The sequence below is a fragment of the Anser anser genome (genome assembly GCF_964211835.1).
Source record: "Anser anser genome assembly, chromosome: 19".
NCBI lineage: Eukaryota > Metazoa > Chordata > Aves > Anseriformes > Anatidae > Anser > Anser anser.
The window spans coordinates 7,582,944-7,610,497 of NC_139740.1; the positions used below are offsets into that span (position 1 = coordinate 7,582,944).

General features: G+C 53.6%; 1 protein-coding gene across 4 annotated transcripts; it reads left to right on the forward strand.

The window, feature by feature from the left end:
- The first annotated feature begins 297 nt into the window (after nucleotides 1-297).
- PRPSAP1 (phosphoribosyl pyrophosphate synthetase associated protein 1) lies at nucleotides 298-26,451 on the forward strand. 4 transcript variants are annotated; one of them, XM_083805560.1, is made up of 11 exons: nucleotides 298-506; nucleotides 976-1,080; nucleotides 9,438-9,490; nucleotides 11,099-11,165; nucleotides 15,570-15,742; nucleotides 16,152-16,267; nucleotides 17,335-17,390; nucleotides 17,918-18,063; nucleotides 23,847-23,917; nucleotides 24,600-24,746; nucleotides 25,389-26,451. In XM_083805560.1, exons 2-11 carry the CDS (start codon nucleotides 998-1,000, stop codon nucleotides 25,545-25,547), a joined length of 1,071 nt encoding a protein of 356 aa, XP_083661686.1. In that variant the 5' UTR covers nucleotides 298-506; nucleotides 976-997; the 3' UTR covers nucleotides 25,548-26,451. The 4 variants fall into 4 exon arrangements, with proteins under 4 accessions (XP_083661686.1, XP_083661687.1, XP_083661689.1 ...); XM_083805563.1 differs by lacking the exon at nucleotides 298-506 and adding an exon at nucleotides 531-830; XM_083805561.1 differs by lacking the exon at nucleotides 976-1,080.
- Nucleotides 26,452-27,554: the final 1,103 nt, after the last annotated feature.

Sequence of the window (27,554 nt, forward strand, 5' to 3'; positions counted from 1 at the left end):
TTGTTATTATTTTATTATCATTATCACTGTTATAATTATAATTAATAATAATTATTTATTTTCAAAAAACTAAAAAACTATAGAAAAAATATTTTTTCTCTAGGGAACCTGCTTTGGCAGGGGGTTGGACCCGACGACCTCTTGAGGTCCCTTCCAGCCCCTACAATTCTGTGATTCTGTGATAATTTATTAATCGTTATTAATTATTTCTTTTTTTTACCCACCTCCCCCTGTGCCCCCACCCCCAGGACCCCAAGGCACCTTGGAGGACTCAGGGCCCCGCCCCTTCCCGCCTGCCATAGAGCGGAGCCCAGAGCGCCCCCGCGCCGCTTCCGCCGGGACGGCAGCCATCTTGGGCACGGGCAGCGAAGCCACCGCCGTGCCCGGGCCTTGCCTCGCCCCCTTCCGCAGAAGAGAGGCGGCCGCGGAGCGCCGCAGCCGCGCTCGGGAAGCGACGGGAGGCCGGCGGGGGAGACTGCGCCGTCCTCACGCCTCCTCCTCCTCAGGTACCGGCGGCGGCGGCCGCCTCTCGCCCCGCAGCAGGGGCAGGAGAGCCGTGCCCTCACCTAAGATGGCGGCGGGGGGCGCTCCCCCCCCGCGGCAGAAAATGGCGGCCGGGCGGGGCGCCGCTCTAGCCGCCCGCCTCTATGGGCCGCGGCGCTGACGGGAGGACTCCAGCCCGAAGAGGGACCCCCCCACGTCCCCCTCACCCCTTTTCCATCCCCGTTATCCCCCCCCCCGGCTGCCCCCAGCCCGTTTTTGGGGTGCCCCGGGGGCTGGGGGCTCACCGCGGCCGGGTTCTGGGCGGACACGTCCCTGCGCAGCCCTGGGTGAGACCTTCCTCCTCCTCCTCCTCCTCCTCCTGCTGCTCCCCACCCCTCAGGGGGCGGCGATAGCGGCGGGGAGGAAGAAAAGGATGCCACGGAAGCTGTTGCTGCCTTACAAATCTGTTTTTTCTCACTTTCGGGCTCCCAGGGGGCTGCATGACGCGCTGGCGATGAACGCGGCCAGAAGCGGCTACCGGGTCTTCTCGGCCAACTCCACGGCCGCCTGCACCGAGCTGGCCAAGCGCATCACGGAGTAAGTCCCTCGAGAGCCTTCGTCCCCGCAGCCCGGCCGTGCGCGCAGGGTGAAGGCTCAGGAGGCTTCCAGCACCTTCCCGTGTCCGCCTTCCCCTGCCGAGCCGCGCCGCGGACGCCCCTGCGCCGGAGGTTTGGTGTGGAGAGCCTCCAGCAGCCCCGTCCGTCCGAGCCTCGGTGCTGGCTGAGCCCTCTCGGCCCTTTTTTTTTAGGCCTGGTGAAGAAAACACGCCGGCTGCGCGGTGCCTCTGACATCCATTTCGGTGTCGGGAGGGCTGGCACGCAGCTACGGCTGCTGCTTTGGGGAAGGAGGAGGTGAAAGTTGGCTAAACCGGCATCGGAAGGTGTTTAGCTGTTCGGGGAGATGCTTAAAACCTTGCTGCTTTTTGTGGACAGGGACTTGCGAGCTTGTTTGCTTCGCTGCTCGGAGCCCGAGAGGTGATCCTTGTGCAGACCTTGGTGCAGCACCAGCACTGCACTGACTGGGGTGGGTTTGTTGTTCTGCTGGCGTCTCGGTGCGCTAGGAGAGGTGGGCAGCGTGTGCTAACTAGTTTAGGGACAGAAATGTCATGGTTCCTCCCCTCTGGTTTTTTTCCAGCGCATTGCTTTAGGCAGAGGTTGACCGCGGGGCGGTGGGGGTGGAGGCGCTGGGTCCTGTTGAAAGAGGTAACAGCCGGCCCCGAGATGTGGCGCTTGGTGCGTGGAGATCCCACTGACACCTCATCTCTTGTTTCGGGTTAGTTCCGTTCAAACAGGAACAGAGACAGGGGCAGGCAACAAGTGGGAGCTCCCAGCTGAACTCCTAAGAAGCAGGGACGTGCGTATTGTGACGCTGCTCCCAAAACTGGGGGGCCTTGTCTGTCTTCCATGGAAGGCAGCATCCTCGCACTGCTCAGGCAGCTGCCTGCTCATTCCTGCTCCAAGGGGTGGGAAACTAAATTGGAAGCGTCGCTAAAAGCAGGTGGGCTGCCTTGAACTGCGAGAACACTTTGCTGTCCGTCCAGCTGGCTTAACAAACAGCGCGTTCAGCCCTTAGCACAGGTAATCTCCCCGAAGCTGACTTCGCTGTTTGTCTGGGATCGCTGGTGTTGATGGGACACATGTTGGATAACAGCGATGGGCTGCTTTGGGTGTGGGACGTCCTTGTATTTGGGAGTGGAAAGCTTTTTTGGTTCATGGGTGGTCTTTTGGTTTTGTTTTCAGCTATATTTGGTCAGTTCCAAATCGCTTTTCCTTCACTGATACAACTCTGAGAACAGTGTCCGCGTAAACAGCTAGGACGTGGGAAGGCCTGTCCTGTTACATCAACGCGGGTTGTGACAGAAGTCCCCTGGGGACAGGGGACAAGCTCTGAGTTCTCAGGCCTGAAAGAGCAAACCAGAGATCTTTTATTTTCTGCTCTCTGTCTTAAAAATCACTTGCTTTCCTCTAAAGCCGTAATGAGAGGAGACGCAGGGCAGGCTTCCACAGGCTGCGGCACACAGCTGGCTGTGCGATGTGCTGTCTGTACTCGCTTTTCTCTGGCAAGAGGTGATACATGTCGGGTGGTAAAAATGTCTGGAATTTCTCCCTGGTGGAGGGAAGCAGCGGTACTCCTGGACGTACCTGTGCGTAGCGGGTCGTAATCCTCCGCGGGGCTTCCAGGGATGCTCTGAGGACGAACAGCGGCAGAATCCAGAGCATGACCTCCTGGCTGTCTTTCCTGAAGTACGCTTTTATAATTTTTATTTTTTTTTAAGGCACTGGGGGCTTTTTGCTCTGGCTCTAGTGTCGGTGAGGGCGCTGGATGCTCGAGCGGTGGCGTGAGCACACTGGTGTGCTGTGCAGCTGCTGCTTCAAGTGAGACTCAAAGCTCTCGTACGTAAAACGGGAGCAGTGACCACTCGCGTGGGAAGTGTTACACGTCTCTCCAACAGAACTGCGCTGATGTATAAAATCTGGGACCTCGAATAGTACAGGTTTGTAAAAAGTCTCCCAAAACCTCCGTGGTGTTTTTCAGCCTCTCGTGCTGTGGTTGCGCGCTGACTTCCCGTAGGAGCCCGGGGGCTGTTTCACCACCTTTACGATGCACCCCTTCTTTTTTCAGGTGGCTAAGGACGCGTGGCTGCTGGCTTCCCCTCCGTGTGCCATCCCAGCGCGTGCTTTGCTGGGGCGGTCAGTTGTGCCTTTTGGTAGAGGTGGAGAAGTCTTGTAGGGTGAGTCTGGCGTCTGACGTCGTGTGTTCTTCCTAAAGGGTTTTAATGGCCTTTAGTATGAGCAGTAAAAGAGCTCGAAGACCACACGCAGTATCAGGAGGAGGGCCTCTTGGGGCCCTTCTCCACCCAGGCTCCGTTGCTCTCCGCCTGTAGGCGTGATGCCGGTGGAGCTGGTCCTTGTGCTGAAGCGCTGAGAGGAAGCCAGGAGCTGAAGGTGCCTTATTTTAGCGGTGCTGGTGCACAGGGGGCAGACTGGGGAGAGCGCAGGGGCTGAGCTCTGCTGCCATCGCAGGAAAGGTAAGCGAGCCCCAGAAATAGCCTTGAATCTGTTTGGAACGTTCAGTCTGTTACCAGCTGGGTGAAAATGAGGCTCCGAAGATCCCTTCTCGAGTTAAAATCGATACCTGAGGACTCCTAGCTTATCCTTTTTTAAAATCTTAACCCTGGGGAGGAGCAGCATGACATAAACGAGCCATCTGAGAGCTGTTCCATCTCCTGCTTCGTTTAATGCAAAACTTCCCGAGCTGATTTGATGCAGGCTCCGAGCGTGGCGTTCTGGCCCGCTTCCGATCTCTGCCGTTTCCTATTAGGCCTCCTTGCCTGGTTCTAGGACGAGTGACTGGATGGTTGATTCAGCTCATTCGGAGTTTCCAGGGCTTTTGTTTATGTTAGCTTCTGCCGGGGAGGGGAGATGGTGCTGACTTAGGACAACCAAAGACTGTGAAACTAAATAAGAGCTGCTCCTTGGAGTCTGAACCTTCCGCCCGCTTCTATCTTGTGAATTGGTTGTGATTTTTTTTTTAATTCTTTCACATATGGAAAGAAAACTCCTGCTGTAATTAGGACACTTGGCATCTGATGACAAGCTGCATTTGCAAGGGAGAAGGATAATTTCTGTGGCCAGTGCCGATCCCTGATGGGCCCTGCGTGCTGCTGGGGGAAGGAGGAGGGAGTCGAGCAAGTCCTTTAATCTCTGGAGTCCAACAGATGCACTGCGGTCTGCTCTGACTGCGGTGTTTGGCACGGGGGTACAACCGTTGCGTTCCGCTTGGAGGAGGTCTGATTTCTGAAGCTTGCAAACGCGTCCCCGCTGCTCCCGCAGCTCTGCATTGTGTAGGACTTGCTGTTGTCATACGGTTGTTGCGGCAGGGGATATTCGAGGCGTGCAGCACGGAAAACGCTGCTGATCTGAAGGTAAAGCATTGCCATAAGCCTAAGCAACGCGGAGTAATAAGGAAAAGACGGAGACTTTTTATTCTGATCTTTGGTCCCAGGGAGCCCTGTGCACAGCAGTAAAACCAGCGCAGCGCTTTCTGGGACAGCTGAAGACCAAGTCCTGCTTCTGGCAGAGGTGGGAGGCCTCGCAGCAGCCTTCTGCAGCTGGAGGAAGGAGCTTTCGGTGGGACGGAGGAAAAGTAACGTCACCCTTCCTCCTCAGGTCAGCTAGGCGAGTGGCAGAGCACGAGAGGGGGGCCCCGGGGAGTCTGCTCCCAGAAGCCTCGTGTTGCTGCCGTCCCGTCTCCAAACCCTGTCCTTCTCTCCTGGGAAGAGTTCCTGCCTGGTGCTGCGGGAGCAGGGCTGGCACCGACTCCTCCGTCTCAGACACAGCAGCACCGCGGCGGGAAGCAAACAGATACAACGGGGTGAAACTGCAGCAGATGGTTCTGACAAAGGGGAGTGAACAACCAGCTGAAAATAGAACGGTTGGAGAGGGCGAGTGATGGGGTACGGCCCTAAAGTAAGGGTGAGGGAGAGCGTGGCAACCAGCTGGGCTTTGAGGTCTCCCGTGGGACTTTGATGGAGCTTGTAAGGTGCCTGAGCAGATGGCGTTGTGTGCCGGCTGGTGCCAGGCTTAGGGGAAGGGCGTTCCCCAGGGCAGACAGGTAAGAGGAGAGGGAAATCCGTGCCGCGGTTGCCAGCAGCCGGCTGCGTGGTTCCCGTGGTGGCTGGAACAAGCGATGTGCGCGCTGAGCGGCGCTGGGTGCAAGGGGCAGGCGGGCGGCGGGGGCTCTTCCAGGACCCAGCCCTGGGGGCGCAGGGAGAGAGGTAAGGGGGAGCCCAGACGGCGATAACGAGGGCTGAGCAGGCGGCCCCGCGTCAGGAAGCTGCTCTGTTGCCCTTCTCTGTCCCGAGTTGCTCCTGAAGGGGAGATGAGGAAACACCGCGGAGCTGCCCCTGCGCTGTCTGGGCCAGCCGGCTGTGACCTTGTGAAGATCTGCTCAAGTTTGAAACGAATTGAAACGAAGTGCCACAAGTGAATTAGCACCTCGAGTTCTGATTAACCGCGTCTCTAAACCGGACTGCCCTTTGTCCCAGGAGCCTGGTGCCGCGGCTTCTGGCAGCCTTCAGAGCAGCGCTTCGAGGACTGATAAAACCTTGCGCTTCCTGAAGTCCTGCGGTGTGTCGCTTCCTCACTGAGCTGCAAGCGACCTGCGGGCTGTTGACGTTTGGACTGTGAATTTAAGGCAGATCTTAAATGCGTTTCTGTTCACGGCTTCGTATCCTCCTGGCGTGTGTTGAGACCGTGGAGAGCTCAGTCATCTTTCCTGCGCAGTGTTTCTAGCGAGGGATATTCCAGATCAGTGTAAATTTTTACTGACCAATTGCTCTCAGTAGGGTTTTTTAAAGCCATAAAGAGAATTTTCTCTTGCACGCTGTCAGGTCGGTGCCAGAGCTGGTGCAAGGACGGCAGGGCAGAGGGGAGCAGGGCTTTTTGCCTTTTAGGAGCCGTGAGTGGCTGCAAGGTGAAGCCTTGCTCTTGAGGTGGCACCGAAAACCTGAAGCGATGGGAGCAGCCGGGAGCAGCCGTACCCTGACCCCTGCTGTGCCCGGCCCTCTGCACGGGGCTCAGCGGCTGCTCCGTGCGGAGCTGTCAGCGCCGATCCCAGTTCCAAGGGCTGCTTCTAAAAACAAAACCAGCACCAGGCTGAGTTTCCGCCCCTCTGGGGCAGGGAAGGGAGCTTCCAGAAGCGAGCTTGTGCTCTGGTGCCTGCGTGGGGCTGGTACCGAGTGACATTTCTGCAGACTGTGTAAAATCAGCCTGACCGCCTTCCAGTCTTAAACACCGCAGTGCCAGCAGAAGTCCCCTTGTAGCCAAATACCGTGCTGCGTGGTAGGACTTCTGCTGACGGAGCTCATTTTGCTTGAAGAACCACTTTAGCTACGATACCAGGAGCATTCTTTTTGGCAGAACAAGCCGGATCTCTCTGGTGGGAGTGCACTGAATCACCTGTAATGACTGCCTTTTTTTCCCTGCCTGCGTCTGTAGCCAGCTTGATGCAGTAATTCTGACAGCCCCGTTTGCGTGGCTGCGTGCTTGGTCCTGAAGCCAAATGCAAGCAAAATTCTTGCTGTCAGTTTAATTCCTCCAAAAGCAACGAGCAACCGGGAGCTTCCGCACGGAGGCGATTCGGAAAGAGAAGAGCTGGGAAAGCGGGTGAAAAAGGGCGAAGCGATAGGAAGTGGAAATTTTTCTGCACCTCTTCCAAATGGTCGCTCCGAGGCTGGCTGGTGGCTCGGGCTGCTCTCTGCCCTTGCCCTCGGTGTAAATCTTCCTCTGGACACGAGTCCCGTGGCACTCGCCGCTTTACAACAGGAGCTGGGGGAACAGCCCTCCTCGTTTAATGGTCTTTTAATAGCCTTGGCTAAATCGGGGTTTGAGCACAGCTCCTCCGCGGGGGGGCTGAAGCCTCGGCTGGTGCAGAGACTTCCGCAGCAGGGTTAGGGGGAGCCGTGCCCGCGGGTAGCACCTCGGCTCCTTGGAGCGCTGCTTTCTTGCCTCTGCCCCGCCTGCACCTCGCAGCGGCGTACACCACCGCAGGCAGGGTCCATGCCTGACCTCTGCGGGCAGCTCTCTCTCCTATCCTTCCCGTTGCTGCCCCCCTCTCGTTTACGTGCAGCCGACAGTAGGAGCGTGTGTGGTATTTATTGTCCGGCCGGAGCAGCTGCTGCTGCTCCTTCCTCGAGGCTGGCAGCCGCTTACTTCTTCTGCTCTTATCTGCGCCCCGCGTTGACACGCTGAGCTGTTGAGCGCCGCTCTTCCCATCAGGAAGCAAACCTGCCGCTCCAATTCCTCGTTTCAGCGGCACGGAAACCGCGCTGCTGCCGTGCTGCCCGAGCCGGGCTCTCGTTTTGTCCCCGTGCACGTCCGGGACCTTGCCAGCCGCATCCTCCAGGCGTCACAGAACTCCTCCGCGGTCGTTTGCCGCCATCCGAGGGGCGTCCTGCAGAGCCGTGCCCGGCTGGGCTGGTTTTGAGGCTTTCCCTCGTGCCGTGAGATGTAAGTTGGCTAAGGGCACGCGCACGGGCTGGGTGACGGGGTGTTTCTCCTGCAGCAGCAGCGAAGGCAGGGCACGCGTGCCCCCGAAGGCAGCTCGCAGGACGTGCCGTGCGGTCCTGGAGGAACAGGTGGGTCACTGAATGTTCACCCCACACACCGCTTTGTTTTGTGCCTGGTTCTGAAGCTCGTTTTGACTTGGGTGCCTTAACAGCGATCGGGCTGCCCCTTCGTGCGTGCGAACGCCTGACCGCTGTCAGAAGGACCGCAGGGTCCCAGGGAGCAGTGCCTGGCGAGTCCGGGCTGCAGAGCTCACCTCTCTGCAGGTCCTGGGGGCCACGACCAGCTGCCTGCCCCTCTGCAGTGCTGGTGCTGAGCACCCCTTTGTACTGGGGCTGGTGAGAGGAAAAGCTGTGTTCGAGGTTCGGGCGGCTTTCCTGCTGCGGGTGACGCTGCTGTGGGTGCTGAGCCGGGCTGGTTGCTGCAGCCAGGCACCCGCACGCGGCTCCCGATTTGGGATTTTACTCCCCAGCTCCAGCCGTGGCAAGGCGTGCTGCGGGACGGGGCCAGGACCGCGGTGTGTGCGCACCAAATGCCTCCTTTGCAGCCACTGCAGCAAATACGCCGTGTCCGTTTGGGTGTCCGTCGTCACAGCTGCCCCAGGCTCACTTTGGAGGGTGGGAGCGTGCTGGCGTTGGGCACGCGTGCCTCTGAATGCCTGCTGATGGAGTACTTGTCGGGACTGTTAAATACAGAAGCGTCACCTGGGGGAATAGCCTGCGCTTTAGAGCATTTTAAAATGCTCTCCAAAACGAGTCTTTATTGTATAGCAGGTTTCTTTAAAATGAAAAAGAAGGCTGTAATCTGCCGTGATTAATGCTTCAGGATTGATGCTTGAGGAAGGAGTAATTTGGGAAAAAAAAATCAGAACTTTTTGGAATTAAAATCTCTTCAATCAGCTGAGTTATTTGAGAAGGAAGACTTGAAGGAGGGGGGAAAGAAGTGGCTCGGTTGCTGTTAGTCGAGTCTGGCTGCCTCGTTCTGCCGCAGGCAGCGTCGCGTAGCGCCGGCGCTGACCCCAGCCTGGTGGCCGGTGGGTCCGGCTGTGCTGATGGGTGCTGCTCAGATGGAAGCCTGGGCTAGAACAGACGTCCTTTGCTGTGTCTCAGGAGACGTGGGGTGTGGTAAATCCTGAAAGCGGTGGTTGTTTGGACTACCTGCAGCCCGGCAGCGGGCCCTGGCACACTGCAGCGGGTGCACAGCCGTAAAGCTGGTGAGTGATGGGACGGGGCGGCGGTGGCTGTGTCGGCGGAGGGGTGTGCGATCGTTCCTGTGCCCTACTCCTTAGCTTGGAGAGGCTCTGGGAACTGGGCGTTAGGAGTCGTGTGCCTTCCAAGCCCTCTTTCTGTTTGGCTGTTACAATTAGAACACGTCGAGCTGCTTTTCCTGAGAAAATCAGGCTTGATGCGATTGTGCCGCCTCTCTGATAGGCGTGAGCTCCCTTGCTGGTCTCAGCCGGACAGGAGGAAGTGTGAGCCTTTGGGGTGGCCTCTTCCTCTGAGTTTTGTGGGGTTTGTGCCGGTTCCTTGGGTGGTGCTGGTCACAGGGGATGGATTGCTCAGTGGCTGATACCGACGGGACGGGTGCGTGACGGTCCCGACCGGCCGCAGGGCCCACACACAGCTGCGTGTGAGCTCTCACATGCTCCGTCCCGATGAATCCTCCCGCGGGCTGTTGTCACCAGGCAAGACGTGTCCTCCTGCAGCTCGGCCGCGGGGCTCAGCTCCCCGCTGGGCAGCGCTTGTGCTCTGTCAGCGTTCCTCAAGCAGGATTTGGATCGTGAACCGCTCAATGTCTCCGTTTTTAACTTGCTTTCTTTCTCTCCAGACGCCTCGGTGCTGAGCTGGGGAAATCCGTGGTGTATCAGGAAACCAATGGAGGTAAGAGGAATCTTTACTGCTCACAAACCTATTTTGGGGTGATCTTAGACACCTGGACAGTCAAACCTGTCTAGTAGGTGCAGTGATTCAGCTGTGATGGTACCGCTGCTCCTGGCAGCGCTGATCTCCTGTGCCTAACCTTAGACAAACCAATTAGGTGTGTTCCTCGTTCCCCCGTGTTATCTCGTTTGCCTGCCCGTCAGCTATCTCTCATCTATAATAGATTCCTACCTCGGATGTTAGCTGCTACAAAACACATCGCCTGCTGTTGTGCTTAGGAAGCCACCCTCCGAGCTTAAAGTAGTGGCCTTCTTTCTAAATGTCTGCCTTGTAAAATTTAAATTACTCCCTTCTCCCAGTCCTCCCCCCGCCGCAGGCAGTTCACAGACACCTGTCTTGCTTTGAAGAGTGCAGATTCGAGGCTGAGCTGGAGACTGTGCCTCTTGGAGCTTGTTTGCATCTCTTTAAATGTAGCAGGTGCCCATTTTCAGTTGCCTGTGCTGGGCTGAAACACAGGGATATTGGCTAACGGAGGTTGGCTAAAAGTCATTTACCGCTTCAAGGTCTTGTTTACCGTGTTTGCAGGAGAGTTTCAGGTGAGAGTAAGTGATGGAAGTGGCTCTGGCTCACCAGGAGGAGTTTTGGTAGCGCTGCTGCCAGGAGCACCAGGACAGCCACGCGGTGTTGCATACGGCTGTGACCGGGCTGTCTGTTGTGCTCGTGCTGCTGAGAGCTCCCTGCCCTCTGGGGTTGGTTTTAAATCGGGCTGCTTGCTTCAAGGGCTGAAGTCGTTCCTCATCACCGCACAACAAATCAGCCTCCTTCCAGCAGAGGCCCTTAAGGCTGCTGCAGAGGTCTGGACGATTAGACTTTGGGTTCTGCAGCTCAGTAGATCTTGCTCTCTTTTGTCTTATCCCTGCCCTTGGGTTCGTGACTGTGGGAAATGAGCAGCCAAGGAGGGCACCTTGGGAAACCTTTGGCTTTGCTCAGCTGCTTTGGTGCTCAGCCTTCCCCTTTGAGTAAGGGGCTGTAGGAAGTGTTTTCAGTGGAGGCTCAGGTTTCCAGCTCATGTCAGCGTTGAGATACCTCGACCTTCGTAGTGAAGCTGGGGAGCTCTTCCTCTGAGCACTGCTGCAGGTGGCGTGCTGGGCTCCCAGCCTGTACGAAGCTGGCCCTGCGGGCTGTGGAGGAGCTGGGTTAACCTCCTGGTAGGTACTGGAGGGTGTTCTGCTCTGGGTGGCTTTCTGTTACCTAATAAATGAGGTATTGACAGCTTTCAGCACTCAGCAGGAGAAATGGAAGGATCTCTCGTTGGGAGTTAAGTAATTGCCTTCTACATGGAAGGTAGCAGCCATTGAGCCTAGTTTTGCCTTGTAAATGCAGCTAACTCACCAGAATGCAATGCCAGCTCCTTGCTTCCCAGGGCAGGCCTTTGGAAAAACCCACTTGGCTCCTCCTCATGGCTAGCGTACAGATGTGCACGCAGGGTGAAGGAGCAAGTCCTGCTGCCTTCCCTGACCTCTGCGCCAAATTGTCGTTAAAACATGTTTTATCGCTGGAAGTCTGACGTTTGGGAATAAAACTGACTGTGTTTTCATTCCTCTTCAGAAACAAGAGTTGAAATAAAAGAGTCTGTCCGGGGACAGGATATCTTCATTATACAGACGATCCCCAGGTAAGGGACTTGTGGCTTGATTTTACAACTGTGATGTGCTTTCAATTTCTGGTTCAGCAGATCGTTCTGGTTAGCTTGCTAGCCATTAGCCAGCGTGATAATGGCTTTTTCCAGGGTTCTCATTGCTTTGACTTAATTTAGGACACAACGTAGCGTTAAGCTGGTAAAATTCCCAGAGGATCGCTTGCACCACAGCCGACGGAGAAGCTTCCCATCAAACAGCACAAATGTCATTTGAGGCAAGAGCGAGCCCGACGGATGGGGCGAAGCGAAACAGCCCCGGGCTGTGGTGGTGTCCTTGCAGGCTCAGTTGCTCGGTGATTTCTGACCGGCACTTCCATTTCAGGACGTGCAGTTTCCTCTGTCTTCCCATTACCGAGCAGCAGAGCCAGCAGCGAATGGCAGCTACTGCTTTCATCACAGGCTGGATTACTCTGCCCCTCTCCCTGCAGTGGTGTGAAACTGAGCTCGTGTGGAAATCCTGACCTTCCCTCCTCTGTGCTTGTAATTCTTAACGGTATTATGCATTTTCCTAAGTGGGCCATTTTTTTTTTTAACTTTGGGCCATTCTAGCCTTGGAATAAGAGGTAAAATAAATGCTGAAAGTAACCCTGATGCCAGAAAACCACTTGTTGACCCAGGAGCCTTGTTCTCTCTGGCTGGTGAAGAGTGTACAAAGATGGCATTAGGATGGGAAAGCTGAGATCGGAGCACGGAGGAAGTTCCAGAGTCCTGACCAAGTAGTGTATGCAAGATAGTGGGAGGGAGCCTGTGTGCAAATTATGCAAATGGCACCTGCAGAACGACCAACAGCAGGTAGGGGAGGTGCTGTTCTCAGGGATGGGGTATTGATACGATGCATTTTGCACAATTAGGAAAAGTAAAGGTGTTCCAGTTCTAACAGCTTTCTCCAAGATGCCAAATTCTGCTGCGATTTTGGAGATCACGAGAACTAGTAAGTACCGGAGCTCCGGCAGGTAGCAAAATAACCTGGAAACCAATATTCTCCTAGCTTGCGTAAGAAATACAGCCCACTGAGAATTCACGCTCATTCCCTCCGTGTAATGCTTGGCCTGTTGTTAGCAGAATCGGGAGGACTACGAGAGCAGCTCGCTCACCTGTGGAGTTCCTCCTGCAGGCTGAGACGTTTTCCTAGAGCTCCTCTATCTCCAGAGAGATGCTCTCAGGGTTTCCTCCCCTAGGGAGCAACTGAATCTCTGCAAGCTGAGAACCCGCTGACGCAGGGTTGTGTTCCAGGTGAACGGTGCCATCCTGCTGTCCCTGCTGGGAGAGTTCTCCGAACTAACTTGTAACTGAGAGCTTTGTCAACAGGAGACGGGTGAGGAATTCTGTGAGATAACTCAGAGCATTAGGGAGTAACAATGCTTTTGGGAGGGGAAAAGCTCCCCTGCCCTCAACTTGTTTATTCCCCTGTTTTTCTGTAAACTGAACTGATTATTCCAGGTCGAGAAATGTCTCCTTTTAGCAAAAATGCTGAAGCTCCTTCAGTCGAGGTGCCACTGTTGTACAGACAGGTCATCTTTTATTCTTAAGCTGCAGCTGTGCCTTGCTGCATTGCTTGAGAGGACAGGTTCAAGGACGTCTCCATTTTGCAGAGGGTTTCAGGGACCTTTTCAGGAGAGGAAAAAACAACCGCTGTATTGGATAACCTGAAAATAGGACTTCTACACTCGTTTCTGGTTCAAAAAGCAGATAAAATATTAGAACTGACTGGAAAATTAGAGAGAGGAAACAGCCTTGTTATGCTGCAGTGTGAATCCACAGTCTGCATCTTAAATGCATGGAGATGGAACAGAAAGACCTGAATATTTGATGCAAGCTCTCTGTCCAAAAAATATAGCGGAACTAAAGAAGTTACAGAGCCAGGTGTCAGCCAGGGCTGCTGGCGTAGGGACTGGCATGAGTATGCGGGAAAACTGAATGTCTTGGTACTGCTGAGACTGGGAGAGGGAGGGCTGTGGGGAGATCTGCGAGAGGCCTTTGGGCAAGTGGCATGTCAGAGGCGCTGCTCCATGAGAACAAGGAAGCGACAAACAACAACAGCAGGTGTGAAGTTCAGAGCGCGCAGAAGGGGCGGCGCTTCCCCTTACGAGGTGCTTCACAACTTCCCAGTGCGAGCCTTTTAGTTTCAGGAACTCCTTACCGTGTGGTTGCTGCTACCTGTGCCAGGGGGTTGTCGGATCAAAAAGCTGCGGGACGGATTCCTGGTGGGCATGGGGAGTAGATCAAGGTTCGTTAGGGCCACAAAGAGCGTTACTGGCTCAGCAGGAGCTGCGAGCTGCTGGCAGCTGGGAGGGCATCGCCGCATCCTCGTGTTCTGCTCGCCGCTCGGCAGGGTTGAGCACGACCGTTTGTAGGTTGCTGCCTGTTTGAAACAGGCACCGTGCTGTAATGGGAGGTACTGGGCAGTGAGGGTAGGGAAAACGGAGGAGCTGCCGGTGTAGTGAGACGCTGGGAGTGAAAGGAGAGGCTTGTGGTGGTGCTGGTAGCTGCTGTGAAGTTCCTTGGCAGCTTCACCTGGGCCATCTGCTCGGCCCTGAGAGCAGGGATCTGCAGCGAGGGGGGCTCCAGGCTGCTGGAGGTGGATGGCAAGGCCTCAGGAGCTCTGCAGAGTCCAGCGTGTACCCCCAGCTGCGTGCTGAGGGGCGTTCCTCCTCCTCGAGCAGTTTCTCCCTCGCTCCCCCCGCCAGCATCCCCCAGCAGCACGGGGACTGCGGGTACCTTTCGAGATTGCTGGCGAGCTCCCCTCGCAGCAGCAGTCACGATCTCTGTTTTGTTACATTTTTTTTTAAAGTAATTTGAGAAGTGACGGATGATGGAAAATATTGAATTTCGTGGACGACCTTCAAATAGACGTAACCCAGGCTGTTTTGTTCTACGCGATACTGATAGCAGCATCCTCTTCTCCTCTCCCAGCCACGCTGGCACGACTAAAACACCAAAGGGAAGAAGTGGTTCTTTGTTAGCTCGCTGCCCTACGTGGCAGGGGGTTATGTTTTATGTAATTCTTGGCTGGGTGCTTCGGGGCTGACAAAGCTTTCTTGTGTACGAGCGGCATTGTGCGGGAGGCTCGGCGGAGCCAGCAGGAGAATAAAGAGACGCGGAGCGTTCGCAAATGAAGAGCCGCAAATGAAGGTTTGGTCCCAAAGGAAGGGAGAGCCATGGAGAAACGGTTAGAGGAACGTGGTGCGTCGCACACGGATGGGAAATGTGTCTCTGAGCTCTTGGGGGAAGGCAGGCCAGGTGGGCTGGAGGATAATCCCCAAATATAAGCTGCCAAAAAGCTCTGCGGGGCTTTGAGGTGCTCTGTGCTGCTCGTTGCTCTGCGTGGGAGGATGGCCCGGGCAGCCTCTGCTCTGTCACCCCGTGGCTCTGCAGCGGGGCCACCCTCAGCATGGCCCTGCCGGGGACCTGGGGCGGTGGTATGTGGGACGACTGCTGAAAGAAACAAGCACGGACGGCTTTATTCAGGGCGGGGACTGCAAGCCCTGCTCGCTCCCAAGTGCACGTTCTTCACTTGCAAAGCGATCTCGAGTTGCTTTGTGACGCTGCGGGCAGTGATGTGGGGTTTGGGCCTGCCCTGGTGTTGGCTGTAAGGAATTGAAAGGAATTGCCCTTCTTTTTCCTTTCCAAAATGAGTTCAGATGCAGATAACGCACTCCTCCTGGGGCGCACCAGTCATCATGGTGCAGCTCATCACAGATGGATTTTTCTGTGCGTTCCTAGCTGTGGCTTACACGTGCTCTGCCAACGTCACTTTTTTGTTTTACTTTCCAAGTAAGTGTTCTGTGGGGCTTATACTGCTCTTGTCCCTTCCACCTCTAGGTATCTCAGATAGCATGGAGATGCTGACCTCTGCCTAAACGATCTGTTGGGACTTGGTACAGCTGCAGAGTACAGTATTTAATACAGGGAAAGTTAGTTGCTTTACGTTGTTTAAAAAAAATAATATATAGTCCAGTAAATGTAGTGTGGATGAAGTTGTGGTGGCTGCACGTGTGGTGCTCCTTCTTCTAAAGACTGTTCTATTTTAGAATATACTGTATGAAGTGACATCTTTTCCAACATTACTGGCGAAAAATGCCCTTTTTGCTGCGTTGATGGAAGGAGTCATCATATCCCTTGTGTCAGAATAAGAAATCAAATTCTGTTCAGCAGCTCTTGAGTGCTGGAGTCGCTTCCTGCGCATTTAGCAGTTGATCATGATGTGCTGTGGCACGGTGGAAGGAGCTGCAGGATCACAGTACAGGTCTGGCTTGCATTAGCATAAGACGCAACGCTATATACCTGGAAAATTGGTGAGGAGAGAGTTATGGGTATAGTACGAAAAGGATTTGCATTGGAAGAATACCTAATATTTGGAATATTTTTCAAACCTTTTAGAGACGTGAACACTGCTGTAATGGAGCTGCTGATAATGGCTTATGCCCTGAAGACCTCCTGTGCCAGGAACATCATCGGGGTCATCCCTTACTTCCCCTACAGCAAACAGAGCAAAATGAGGAAGAGGGGCTCCATAGTCTGCAAGCTGCTGGCTTCCATGCTGGCCAAGGCAGGTGAGTGTCGCAGGGAGCAGCCTGGCCGGCCCGGGCGCTGCCTCGCAGCTGCCGGCGTCCTGCAGGGCGCCTGCCCTTCCGTTCTTCTCCTGTCAGATGCGCAGGCGTGCTGCCAAAACCATGAGCTGCTCTGGGGGAGTTTATTTTTATTTCTTTAACTCATGCCTGGGGAAGTGGCCTAGAAGTGTCGCGTTGAAACAGTCACGGTTGCTAGTCTGGCAGTGTCTTATCGCATGCCTGTGTCTTCCCGTGTCTCTGAAACTTTTTTTTCCCCTGCTTATGCTCGTTTTAACACGTGGCGTACTGGTCTATCTAATAACTGAAACAGTCTGGAAAATGGAGATGTTTCAGAAACTCCAGCCTTGTGGGAATCGTCTCAATAAACCACTTTTTTTTTTCCCTTTCTTAGGGTTAACGCATATTATCACTATGGACCTTCACCAAAAGGAAATTCAAGGCTTCTTCAGCTTCCCTGTAGACAACCTGCGAGCATCCCCTTTCTTGATTCAGTATATACAGGAAGAAGTGAGGTTACTCTACTTCTGTGTATATCAACTTGGCTTAACGCAGTAGCGGTGTTGGGGTGCTGCTTACGCAGAGGTTGCATTGTCAGGCTAGATCAATTGTTCTGCTCATGAATCTTTTTTTTTTCTCTGGGATACCTTTTGGATGTTTCACAAGGAAGTGGGAAAATGCTATATTAAATTAGATTGCATGATTGCACCTGGATAGAAATTGAATTTTTGACCATAAGCTGGAGATGAGCTCAAGCCCTCAATTGAAATTCATTGCTCTCTGTAGAGCTCGTGCCATTTGAGAGATGCTATTTATGCTCCTGCCTCTAATCACCTTTTAAATCATGTTAGAGCGTCTCCACTCACCCTTTGTTCTGCGGTGGATGTCTGACTGATCTGAATTATTGATAGACTTTGTCTTGGGCTCTGCTTAGGAACGCTGAGCGCAGAGGGCCTGGGGATGGGAGTTTTGTCTCCCAAATGCAGGAGATTGATTTATGCCTGCGTGGTGAGAGCAGGGCTGCTGCACGTGGGGAGCCCAGGCCCTGGGTTCGGACCTGCAGCCAGCCCGTGTGGGGTGGGTGGGTTAAACACAGTGAACTCTTCCCAGCTTTTGACCATTTTGAGCGTAAGGATAAGGCCTGCTCTGCACAGGCACTGGGGGCTCCGCGTTGTAGAGCCAGGGCTGACCCCATTGGCCCCAGGGTCTGTCTCTAAGCAGACCCCTTTCCTTCCCTGCACTGTGCCCCGTGTCTCAGACACAGCTGCAGTTAGCACTGGAGGTAAGCCCGTAGCTTGTGGATGCCAGCAGTGAACTGCAGCCCTGTGCGAAGTGGGACCTGTGAAAAGATTGCACCACCTGCGCTATTGCCAGTGCTAACCCTATTTGTGTGGCATTTGGGGCAGAATATGCAAATACCAGTGTTGAAAAGGGGTGCAGTTGCCTTGCAGTAGTTGTACCCCAGAAGGAAGATTTGGGCTGGGGAGAGTGAGTGGGTGCAGTTCTTCAGCCACGTATCAAATCAGAAATGCACTCTCAAGAAGGTCTCTGCTTAAACAGTTTTTTATCGTATCCAGATTCCGGATTACAGAAACGCAGTTATTGTAGCCAAATCTCCTGATGCAGCTAAAAGGTAAATAGATTTTTTTTATTATTATTATTATCTGGTTTAAAAATAACTTGGAAAACGTCTGGGCTGCTGGGGAATACACTGGGGAAAAGTAAGGGAGGGTTTGCATCAGCAATCTGGTTCATAAGGCGTTTGTGGCTGGAAATCAGATGGGCATCTGCAGTGGCGCAGATGGGCAGCTGCATTTTGCAGTCCCAGCCCCACGGGAGTAAACTCAGGAGTTTCCTGCTGCTGCTGCTGCAAACCCAGGTGGTTCACCTGGGGTCAGGCTGGCTGCGTGAGTTTCAGCAGGGCCTGACCATCTCGGGGAACATTTAGCACGCAGAGGAGCGCCGGGAGATCCCTGTGGTGGGGCCAGGTGGCGGAGTGGGCTTTGGGGTACTGGGGATCAAAAGTGCTTTTCAGTGAAGTTCTTTCCTGGGGAAATCCTGCACAGCCTTTGCTTGTTGGATGTGGGGGAGTCGTGCTTCACTGGGCTGTGAAGCTGCATCAAGCCAACCTCTTCCTGACATGCTGTGGTTGTCCTGCAGGGCTCAGTCTTACGCTGAGAGGCTGCGGCTGGGACTAGCAGTGATCCACGGAGAGGCTCAGTGCACGGAGCAGGACATGGACGACGGACGTCACTCCCCTCCGATGGTCAAAAATGCAACCGTGCATCCTGGTCTGGAGCTGCCGTGTAAGATTAAGCTTCTCTGCTTATCTCTGAGCAAAAAAGACAAGTGGGAAATGGCTATCGGTGGGGCTCTGCAGGGATAACCAGCCCTAGGGCCGTCAGATTTTCCTCGTGGAAAGGTTGATGGAGGAGGAGGTCTGGGGAGGTCCTTGTTAAACTCTTTCTGGCTGTGCAGAGCGCCAGTTTTGCTCCCCTTTGTTTCACCCACTCCGCAGTGTCAGGCAAACCTGTGCTAGGGGTGGGGTTTTACAGTGCAGAACTCACTGAAACCAGAAAAGAAATGCAAAAGTGGGACTAGCAAGGGAACAGCTAGAGACAGACTGCTGTCCGCAGCTTGAGGAGATGAGCTGGCCTTTGCTTTCCCCTCGTGCAGCCATCGTTGCTGCTGGAAGCTTTCTTCACCTTGAGAGCCAGGTGGTCGCGTTGCACTAGCCGTGGGGCTGTTTTGGCACAGCCTTGGTGCTTGTGTGGCTACTGTGAATAGGCTCTGGGACCATTGTTGAGCTTCTTCCTGTGCTGTTGCCACCAGCTGATAAGCTGCCGTCTTGAAAGCAAAGGCAAAGTAAATAGGAGGAAACCTCTTATTCTGGGAAAAACGGTCCCCTTAGGATCCCGTAGGATTGCTTGTGTTCTCGCAACAGCAGCGATCAAACAGTCGAAATCCAGCTCTTATTTGGGAGGATTTTAGCTTTCTAGGTAGATGGTGGTAGGACAAAAACGATGGGTGCAGCGAAGGTAGCTGAGAACCGATGGTGGGAATTGCAGCATGCTGCTGCCTGCGATAGAGCCATCCATTGCACAGCCATGCATAATTACGGGCTGTGGCTAGGGCTGCTGATAAGCAGCTCCCCTTTTGAAGTTTAAGAACATCCAACCAGTTTGTGGCCAAGTCAGGGAGGGGGAAGGCGAGTAAGACTGCAGGCATTTTGCATTAACCCAGGCATTGCTCACTAATGAAATCAGTTAAACCAGGCTTGTGATGCTGGTGAAACTCCTCCTGGGCCTTGGGGGACAGGTGGGGTTTCGCAGTGAAGTTTGGAACTTCATCGTGGCTGTCTCCTTCCTGACAGCGGAGTTTTTCGTGCGCTTGCAACAAAACAGGGATGTGCACGGTTACTCTCGGCCTTTTGCTTCCTGTCCTACCCTGCAGAGGATCCTGTCCTCCAGGATGTCGCATCTGGCTGCTGTCAGGGCCTCGATGGAACTGTAGCTTTATTTCCAGTCGTGTCACTTGAAGGAATCTCAGCTGTGGGAGCTTGTGCTGCTGGACAGCCCCGTAAATGGGAGCTCGTACAGAAATTTGCCCTTGCCCCGTTTCGTTATGGTTTCAGTGGAAAAATGTTTTCAGTCCTCAGCTACCCAAACACGAACTAGCTTGCTGTGTACCACCACTTTATTCATCTCCTGCAGAAACTCAGCCCTTGACTAATGACCTTACATTCCCGCATGCCTACGGCACGTGTAGAACAAGCAAGCTGCAGCTCGGTAGCTGTCTGTCGGGGGAGATGTGGGGTGGATTATGGTGCGAGCTTATCCAAAACTTTCAGCAGAAAGCTGCTTTTTTTTTTCTCTCCAGTTTTATGATTCCAGTTTTATAATCTTAGTAGATACCTGGTTTTGAGTGAGTGCTGGGCTCTGGTACTGGAGCTGCAGGATACTGGGGTAATACCTGTCTGAAAGCAGCCTGTAAGCTTCCAGTGCGTCCTGCCTGTGCTGCATTCTCTGCCAGGGATCTGCTCTCTGTCCAGCAGAGGTGAAAACGCAGCAGGGTTGACGATGGCGATGCTGTGAGTCTGTGCTTACCCCCTCGGTTACGCCTCCCTTCCTATCTGATGCAGTCATCTGGAAGGTGTCTTCCCACCTCAAGTGGCGCATCAAACAAAACCTTTGATCAGCTCTTCCTGCCTTGTGTACCAGCACCCGCAATCCCAGCATCATAAAGTTCGGCGGTAGAGTAAAACAGGGCTCGGCTCCGTGCTCGTCTTGTGTTTGTGGAAGGTAGGGCACGCGCTCCTAACCCACAGCTGTCTGCTTCCTTACACCAAAACCGGCCAGAAAAAAAAAATCTGGCTGTTAAAACACCCAACCTCCTGGCTCAGATATCATAAACCCAGGTAGGAAGCGGGAGTCCTCCTCGGGGAAGTGACTGAGACTAACAGTGGAGCATCCTGCTCTGGGCTGCAAGCAGATCGATGTGGAGCATCCTTCCTCTCAAGACTCCGCAGTTTGGGGTCCCCAAGGGCGTTGTTGGAGCCAGAAGGGAGGCAAAACCCAGGACTGGGAGCAGTCCCAAAGCCCTACGGCAATTATTTAATGCTTTTTGTGATTCTTTGCGGGTTTCTGAGTGAATTGGCCAGGCTCCTGCATCCTGGCATGCCCCTGTCCTCCCTGTTCAGGTAAGGAACACGTGCCTTTAGTTACCAAGTGTTACGCAGCGTAACGGCTTATTTATGGTCCGGAGTCTGTGGGCTGGTGTGATGCTCTGGTCAGGTGGCATGTGGAGCCGTAACAGCAACATGCCGGAGGTGCTTCCAGCTGCACTCCTTAAAGTGCTGTGCTAAAAGGGGCAGCAACAGCTCGTGTCACCCAAAAATCAGGAGTTGGAGCCTTGGAGACATTTTCTTTCTGTGCTCTGTGTCTTGAAGCTTGGGGCTGTGCTTTAACAAGTGCACGTGGAAGCTTTGCATGTTTCCCCTCCTAGAGAAAAGGCGTGGAGCACCGTCTGTTCAACAAGCCATTGCAGTGGCTTTGACGTTCCCTACTTTGTACTTGTTGGTAATGGTCTGCTTCAAACCCAGAGCCCAGCAAACTGCCACGAAGGAGGAGAGTTGGGTGGAAAAACTGGAGTGACCTTAGGTCTGTTGCTGTTTCCCTGCCCCCTTATCTCTTCTATGTTTAGGCTGGGGCCCGGCGATGTTATCAACCCTTCCAGATCTCTCTGCAGCAGTTCTTGAGCAGCCTTTTGTTCCTAGGCTCTGTTGTAAAGGCAGCATTATTTTACTTTAATTTTAGCATTCCTTAACCTGTTTTTGACCACTTAATTGAAGCAGCAGGTTTAAGCACCCGGGAATGCTGTTTGTTCATGCCGGTGATCATCTCACCTGTAATGCGTGGCACTTGGGCGTGTATTACATCAGAAGGAAGGCGCAGGTCAGGGCGTTTGGCTGATCTCCCCACCACCCCCGTGTTCTTTGATATTCTTGCTTTATAGAAATAGCTGTCTTTTTATATTCAAAAAGCTACAGATACAACCAGCATCCTTCCTGACTTTCCAGGAAAAAAAAGCAGCAACACTTTTTGACCTAAACTTGTAATAATCAAAGGGGCTATGTCTGGCAGAGGTGCAGCTGTGGCTTACTTCTGTCGCCTTCTTCTTTTTCTACATACAAATAGAGGTTTTGTGTCTGGGAGGAGGATGTTCGTTATTATTTTGAATCATTTTCCGAGCCACCTTCTCGCAGCAGTTCTGATGTGCACGTATAGAAACCTCCAAAGATTTGGAAGAAAAAAAAAGTGGCTGCAGTAACCCTTGCATACACCCTCATCGTGCTGGAGCGATCAAAGTTCTCTTGTGATTTGATGTGGTTGTGGGTGGATCTCTGGCTTGCAATTTTTTTCTTTTCTTTGCAGAGAAAATTGAACAAGGAAAAGGGAGAACATCTCTTTAGGATCCGGGTAGGTCAACACGTTGCCTACCGTACTTTAAAAATAAAGCAAACTTGAAGTACAGCGTTTAAAAGCAGACAAAAGATGTTAAAAGCACTGCTAATGTTAGCCTCTGAGCCTCATAAGGAATGTGTTTGCTTTCTTTATGGAATGGGAAGATACAGATTTGCTGAAACTTCATGTGGTTTTCAGTAAAATGGCGCTGAATTTCAACTCCCTGGGATCTGTTCACCATTGCTCAGGGTCTTCCCTAGCCTGGCTGTTGTAAACAGAAGTGGTACTCGTCTGCGGATGCACACGGATAGCAGCCAGACCTAATCCTTTCGATACTTCATAGCTCCCACCAGGAGTTTTGTTACTGTCCCAACTAGCTTAATAAACTAATAGCTAACCAAAGCAGGTAGGTAGAGCCTGTAATTGAAATTTATGGTCTGCTTATCTCTTCTGAAGCTTAATCCTGCTTTATGACAAGTACTCTTCCTTCTCATAAGGCTGTTTTCCTTCAGGATTTAGACAGGACTTTGCATTTGATAAGAGCCTCAAAAACAACAATGCAAGGGAGGCTGAGGAACGCGTGCTCCAAAGAGCAATTAACTCTGACGTCCAAGATAGCTGTGATTGCTTTTTTATTTTTAACAGCAAAGCCTAGCAACGAGTAACATTCTTTTGGACAAAGCAGAACTTATTGGTCACCTTTTATACAGTTTTGGCGAGCTTAGGGTACGTTTTGTGTGTGAGGAACAGCGCTGCACATGAATCTTCGGAGCTGTGGTCCCCGTAATTGCTTTCATCGCATCCCTCAGCCTGACTCACGCAGCGGTGCTTGGGCTGCGAGCGTTCCCGGGTGCTGGTGAGCTGTGGGAATAGTACTGGCTCAGCCTGCTGTGCAGGACGGGGAGTTTCAGGTAGGACTCTTGACCCGGGAGGGCTGAGATCAATGCTCAGACAGGCTTTTTGATGGGCAGCGCCTTGTGTTTTTTCATGCTGCTCAAGTGTAAAGTATTACGTGGAAGCAGGTTGTCTCACAGGAGAAATACCTGGCTATCTAGGTGTCTAAAGCTCTGAGAAGCTGTTGTGGGCAGGATACTGGCAGGGTGCGTTACAAAGAGATGGGGGGATACAAAGTGCCTCAGGAGGACACTTTGCACTCCCTGTGGATAGCGTAAAAGCCGGGGGTGCGGGTGTGCTGGATAAGAGTTACAAAATGTTGGTGTTCCTCTTTGCTTCAGTGGTTAGGTCGGCCCAGATTATCACGTAACGAAACTCCCGTACCCACCTCCACGTGCTCTCCCTGCTGGGGTTTTTTGTATGGTGTTTTTGCATGAGCCCTGTCAGTGCAAAGGTAGAGCCAGGAAGGAGTGGATCCTTATTTCTTGGTACATCTCTTTACCACGTGCCAGATGGCACAGATCATCCGTATATACTTTTGCTTCCACTTGCTGGTTGCGCTGTGGTTGTAGAACTGAGTTTGAGCTGGGTTTTCTCCTGCTCTTTCCATTAACGTGCTTTAAAATATTCAGCAAAACGTTGCGAGTTCTCTTTGCCTGTGCAGGTGGTGTTAAGGTGCTCGTGCCCTCTGGAAGATGGCACGTTTGGGGATCCAAGAGTAAGCGCGCGAGCTGCAGTCTGAGTGAAATCCTTCAAAAAATCAGTGAGCTCAGCCAGTGAAAAAACGCACGCTGCAAACCGTGTGCCTTTGAAAGGGGTTATTCAGGGAATCCCCTTTGTTGTTCCCAGTCGTGAGAGACCCCTTTCCTCGAGTCCTGTCTTGGAGCACAGAGGCAAGAAGTCGCTGAGGTTCCCCATAAAGGAGGTAGGGCTTCGGAGTGCGCCCTGCACAAGCATCTGTTAGAAGCTGAGGTTCACAAGTCTCTGAGATCAGTGCTTGGTCCCCGCAGAAACCGAGAGTTTCATCTTTAGGCAGCAGTGCTGTTCATTGGAGGAGGAGGAGGATGGTTAAAACAGCGCTTACCCGCTGAGGTGGGTTATCAGGATGATGTAAGGCGCACGGCTGTGTCCGTGCACCAGCGCGAGGCTCGGTAAAGGAGTGGGCCTCTTGCACGGTGGGACAGTTGCGGTTTGACTCACAGCTAACTGATCTGGTTTTGTTTCTTCTTTAGTGATGATGGCCAAGGAGAAACCACCGATAACTGTGGTCGGAGATGTTGGAGGAAGAATTGCCATCATCGTGGTATGAGTGTGATGGAGAGGAGTGGGCGGGGGGGCCTCCTACCAGCTGCTTTCGTTGAGCTGCTTTATCCCAGAGGGACCCCTGGTGTAGGGAGGGAACACGATTGTTGCCGTTTTCTTCAGTTTTGGTTTTCATCAGTTCTTTTTTTTTTTATTTTGCCATTTTTCTTTAGTTCTTGATTATTTCAGCTTTCTGTTGAAAACCCTTCATACTTTAGCCTTGTAAAACCTGAAAACTTTGTCCACTTGAATCTACAAATACTAGGTATCTACAAATACTTAGTGAATCTAGGATATGTAAAGAAATCTCCTGAAGTGTTTAAAACAAACAAAACCGGGCTGAGCTTGCCATGCTGCTGCGTAATGACCAACACGCAGCTCCTACCACCAGGGAAGAATTCCTTTCTGCAGATGAGCTCTGCTTTGCGTGCGTGTGCGGAGCCTCGTTTGCTTCCAAGACACTGTTTGTGTTGTGCCCTAATAAAAAGGAGCTGTAAATAAGGGAAACGGCGTGCACAGCCCTAGGTTTTGCATAGGGATGTTCTCGCATCTCAACAGAGCTGAGATAGGCAGGGATTTTTTTTTCTTTGTGCGTGGCCAAAGCCACAGTACCTTGCAGATCCCCTCCTGCCCTGCAGGTGCGGTTAGCTTCTGGCTTTGATGCTATTTCTGTTTCTTCTCAGGATGACATCATCGATGACGTGGAGAGCTTTGTAGCCGCCGCAGAGATTCTGAAAGAGCGCGGAGCCTACAAGATCTTCGTGATGGCCACTCACGGGCTCCTGTCTGCAGACGCACCCCGTCTCATAGAGGAGTCCTCCATCGACGAGGTGAGCCCACGTTTTGGGCCCCAGAGGAAGGGCTGGCTCTGGTGGTGGATTTAAGGCGCTAAAAACTCGAAGCAGGTCCTGCCCCTGCCGCGTGCTGGTCCTTGTGAAGTGTCTGGTTTCTTCAGATGCTTTCAGTTCTGGTTCTTCACAGAAAACTGGCTGTGATTAATGCTTGCTCGGGTGAGATCTGCTTCTCTGCATGTCGTCTCCCCAACGCACAGATATTAGTCACCCCTGCCTGGACACTTCCCTCACCGCAGCTGGCTGCATGTGACTGTTGTCTCACAGTACAGGCATTCTGCCTCTCTTTCCCCCAGCTGATGACGGGCTCTTGGGTACATCACAAGGATGAGATTTCAGACCTCGTCCTCGGTATCAGATGTGTCAGATCCTGTGGTCTGAACGGGCCTGGTGGCCTCCGTGGTAGTGGCTGTCGTAGAGCTCTGGTGATAGCTGTCCCCTGAGCAGATTGACTGTCACTTGAGGAAGCCCATTTCGTCTTTTTCTCTGACGTACAGGGGTTTCTCAGCCTTGCCCTGATCCGGGAAGCAGCTGGTAGTCATGGAGCTAATTTGGGGTGGCTGTTGAATGAGAATTGCGTCGCTGATACATTCGTGGTCTTTTCTTTCTGGCACTCTGCAGGTGGTAGTAACCAACACAGTCCCTCACGAGGTACAGAAGCTGCAGTGCCCCAAGATAAAGACTGTGGATATCAGCTTGATCCTGTCCGAAGCCATCCGGCGAATCCACAACGGGGAGTCCATGGCCTATCTCTTCCGCAACATCACCGTCGATGACTAGAGCTGGTGCTGCCCCTGTCCTGGCTTCCAAGAGAGAAGGACACATGCATGAAAAGGCAATACCATAAGTTATAGACGTAACACAGCTGTTTATTCTTGTAGGGAGGGTGAAGGTTCTCAGGGTCGTGAGCCGTGAGATCCAATAGAAGCAAATCCACCTGACCAGCACTTTACAGGTGAACAGGAGAGGCCACTGGCGATGGGGAGGGTTTACAGCCTTGAGAGAGACGGAGAAGTGAGGAGGGTTTGAACTTTTAAATTCCTTTATATTTTTTTAGTGTTATCTCTTGCTCTGAAGGGGATGGGGGGGGAGTAAAAAAAGCCTAGCTGCCAGCTCACGAGAAAGGAATAGAGAACGCTCGTCGCTGCACGTGGACAGCGAGAGAGGAAGCGGCGCTGGGGTTTCTGTTTCTGGCTGTGGTTCACCCGGGAGAGCTCAGAGAGGAGTGCCTCGTTTGGCAGAGCCGAGCAGCTCCGTGCCAGCCTCTGCTCCTCTCGCACGGCGTGGCACGTACTGCTGGTGGAGCCCGGCGAGCACGGCAGCCAGGAAGGGCAGCTCGGGGCAAGCCCTTTGCGGGGCCGCTCAAACCCCTCGTGACTGGGCGCTGGGAACGAGCTCTCACGTACCTCCCAGCAGGGCAAGAGGTGCTAGTTAACGTGCTGGCCTTTTCATTTCGCGAGCCTTGGATCGTTACCGTGCTTCAGGGGAAGGTCACACGAGGGTCTGGGTCCTCGCTTGAACGCTCGTCCGCACTGCAAAACCAGGCACGGCTGCTGGAGGGGCCTGGGGCTGCTGGACCGGGGCAGAACCTCGTGGGGAAGGGGGGTGGAACAGTGCCCCCGCTGCAGCTGGGCTCTCCGGAACACTAACACTGAATCTGCAATAAAGAGCATAGGATTTATCACGGCTGGTGCTCAGTGAGTCCTTTGCCCTCTGAAGGGCTGTCTCTAGCAGGTGGTTTTTTAGTTTCTCTCACCTTTCTCTTCCACTCCAGCGCCTAAAACTGAACAGTGCCGAGGGGCAAGCAGCGGTGCTGTGAGCAGGACCAGCCTCGAACGCTTCCCACCAGCCCCGCCGGGGCAGCGGGGCACTTCGCCTTGCAGGGTCCCCTCCTGCCTCGGGGCCAGGGACGGTGCGGGGGAGCCCAGAGGGGAGCGGTGAGGGCTCCTCGGGCGTCCTGCCCTCATCCCACCGGGGGTGCACGGGGCTGCCAGTGCTGGAGCAGCGTGCTGATGAGCTCCTCATGGAGCAATTTGTCCCTCCGCCTTTTCCAGGGCTTTTCAGCTTCTTCTGCTGGTCCTGTGTGCTTTGTAGAAAGCCTGAGCGGTCCCTGCACAGAGCTTCGGGGCTCCTAAACCAGCAGCTCTGCCCCTCAGTGGAGGGCCCCTTAGGACCCCTCTGCCCCTTAGGACCCCTCTGCCCCTTAGGACCCTTCACTCCGGGCTGAGCTCGTCTCGGTGCATAGCTCCCACCTCTGTAACCCCACTTTGAATTCACCCCTCACAGCTTAAAAAAAAAAATAAAGGCGCAGATCTCTATACTTCGTTTGTAATGCCTGCAAAGGGAGGTTGGGCGTCTTTTGGAAGACAAATCAGTTTGGTTTGCGTCTTCCTCGTCCGTGCTCGGGCTTTCTTGGGAAGGGTTTGGTGCCTCGTTGGACAAGGGAGGTGTTGGGGCTCCAAATCGCAGCCACACGGTTGGGCTGAGGAGTGTAAGGGAAACGAAGTCAGTGTTTTTGTAGGTACGTGGCGGGGGCATTGCTCACGTTCAAAATCCTCCCCGGGGTCGTGTTTTGGGGGTATTTTGGGGCGGTTTTGGGGGTGTTTTGGGGCGGTTTTGGGGGTGTTTGGGGTCCAGGCAGGAGGAGGCAGGGCCCCACAGCACGGGCCCAGCTGTACGAAGCCCTTAGGAGCAGCTGCCCCCCCCCTCCAGGCCCCCCCAGCTCCGTGCCCTTGGGGGGGTTCAGCTGGGGGGGGGGGAGGGCGAGTGGGGGGGCGGGGGGGGCGA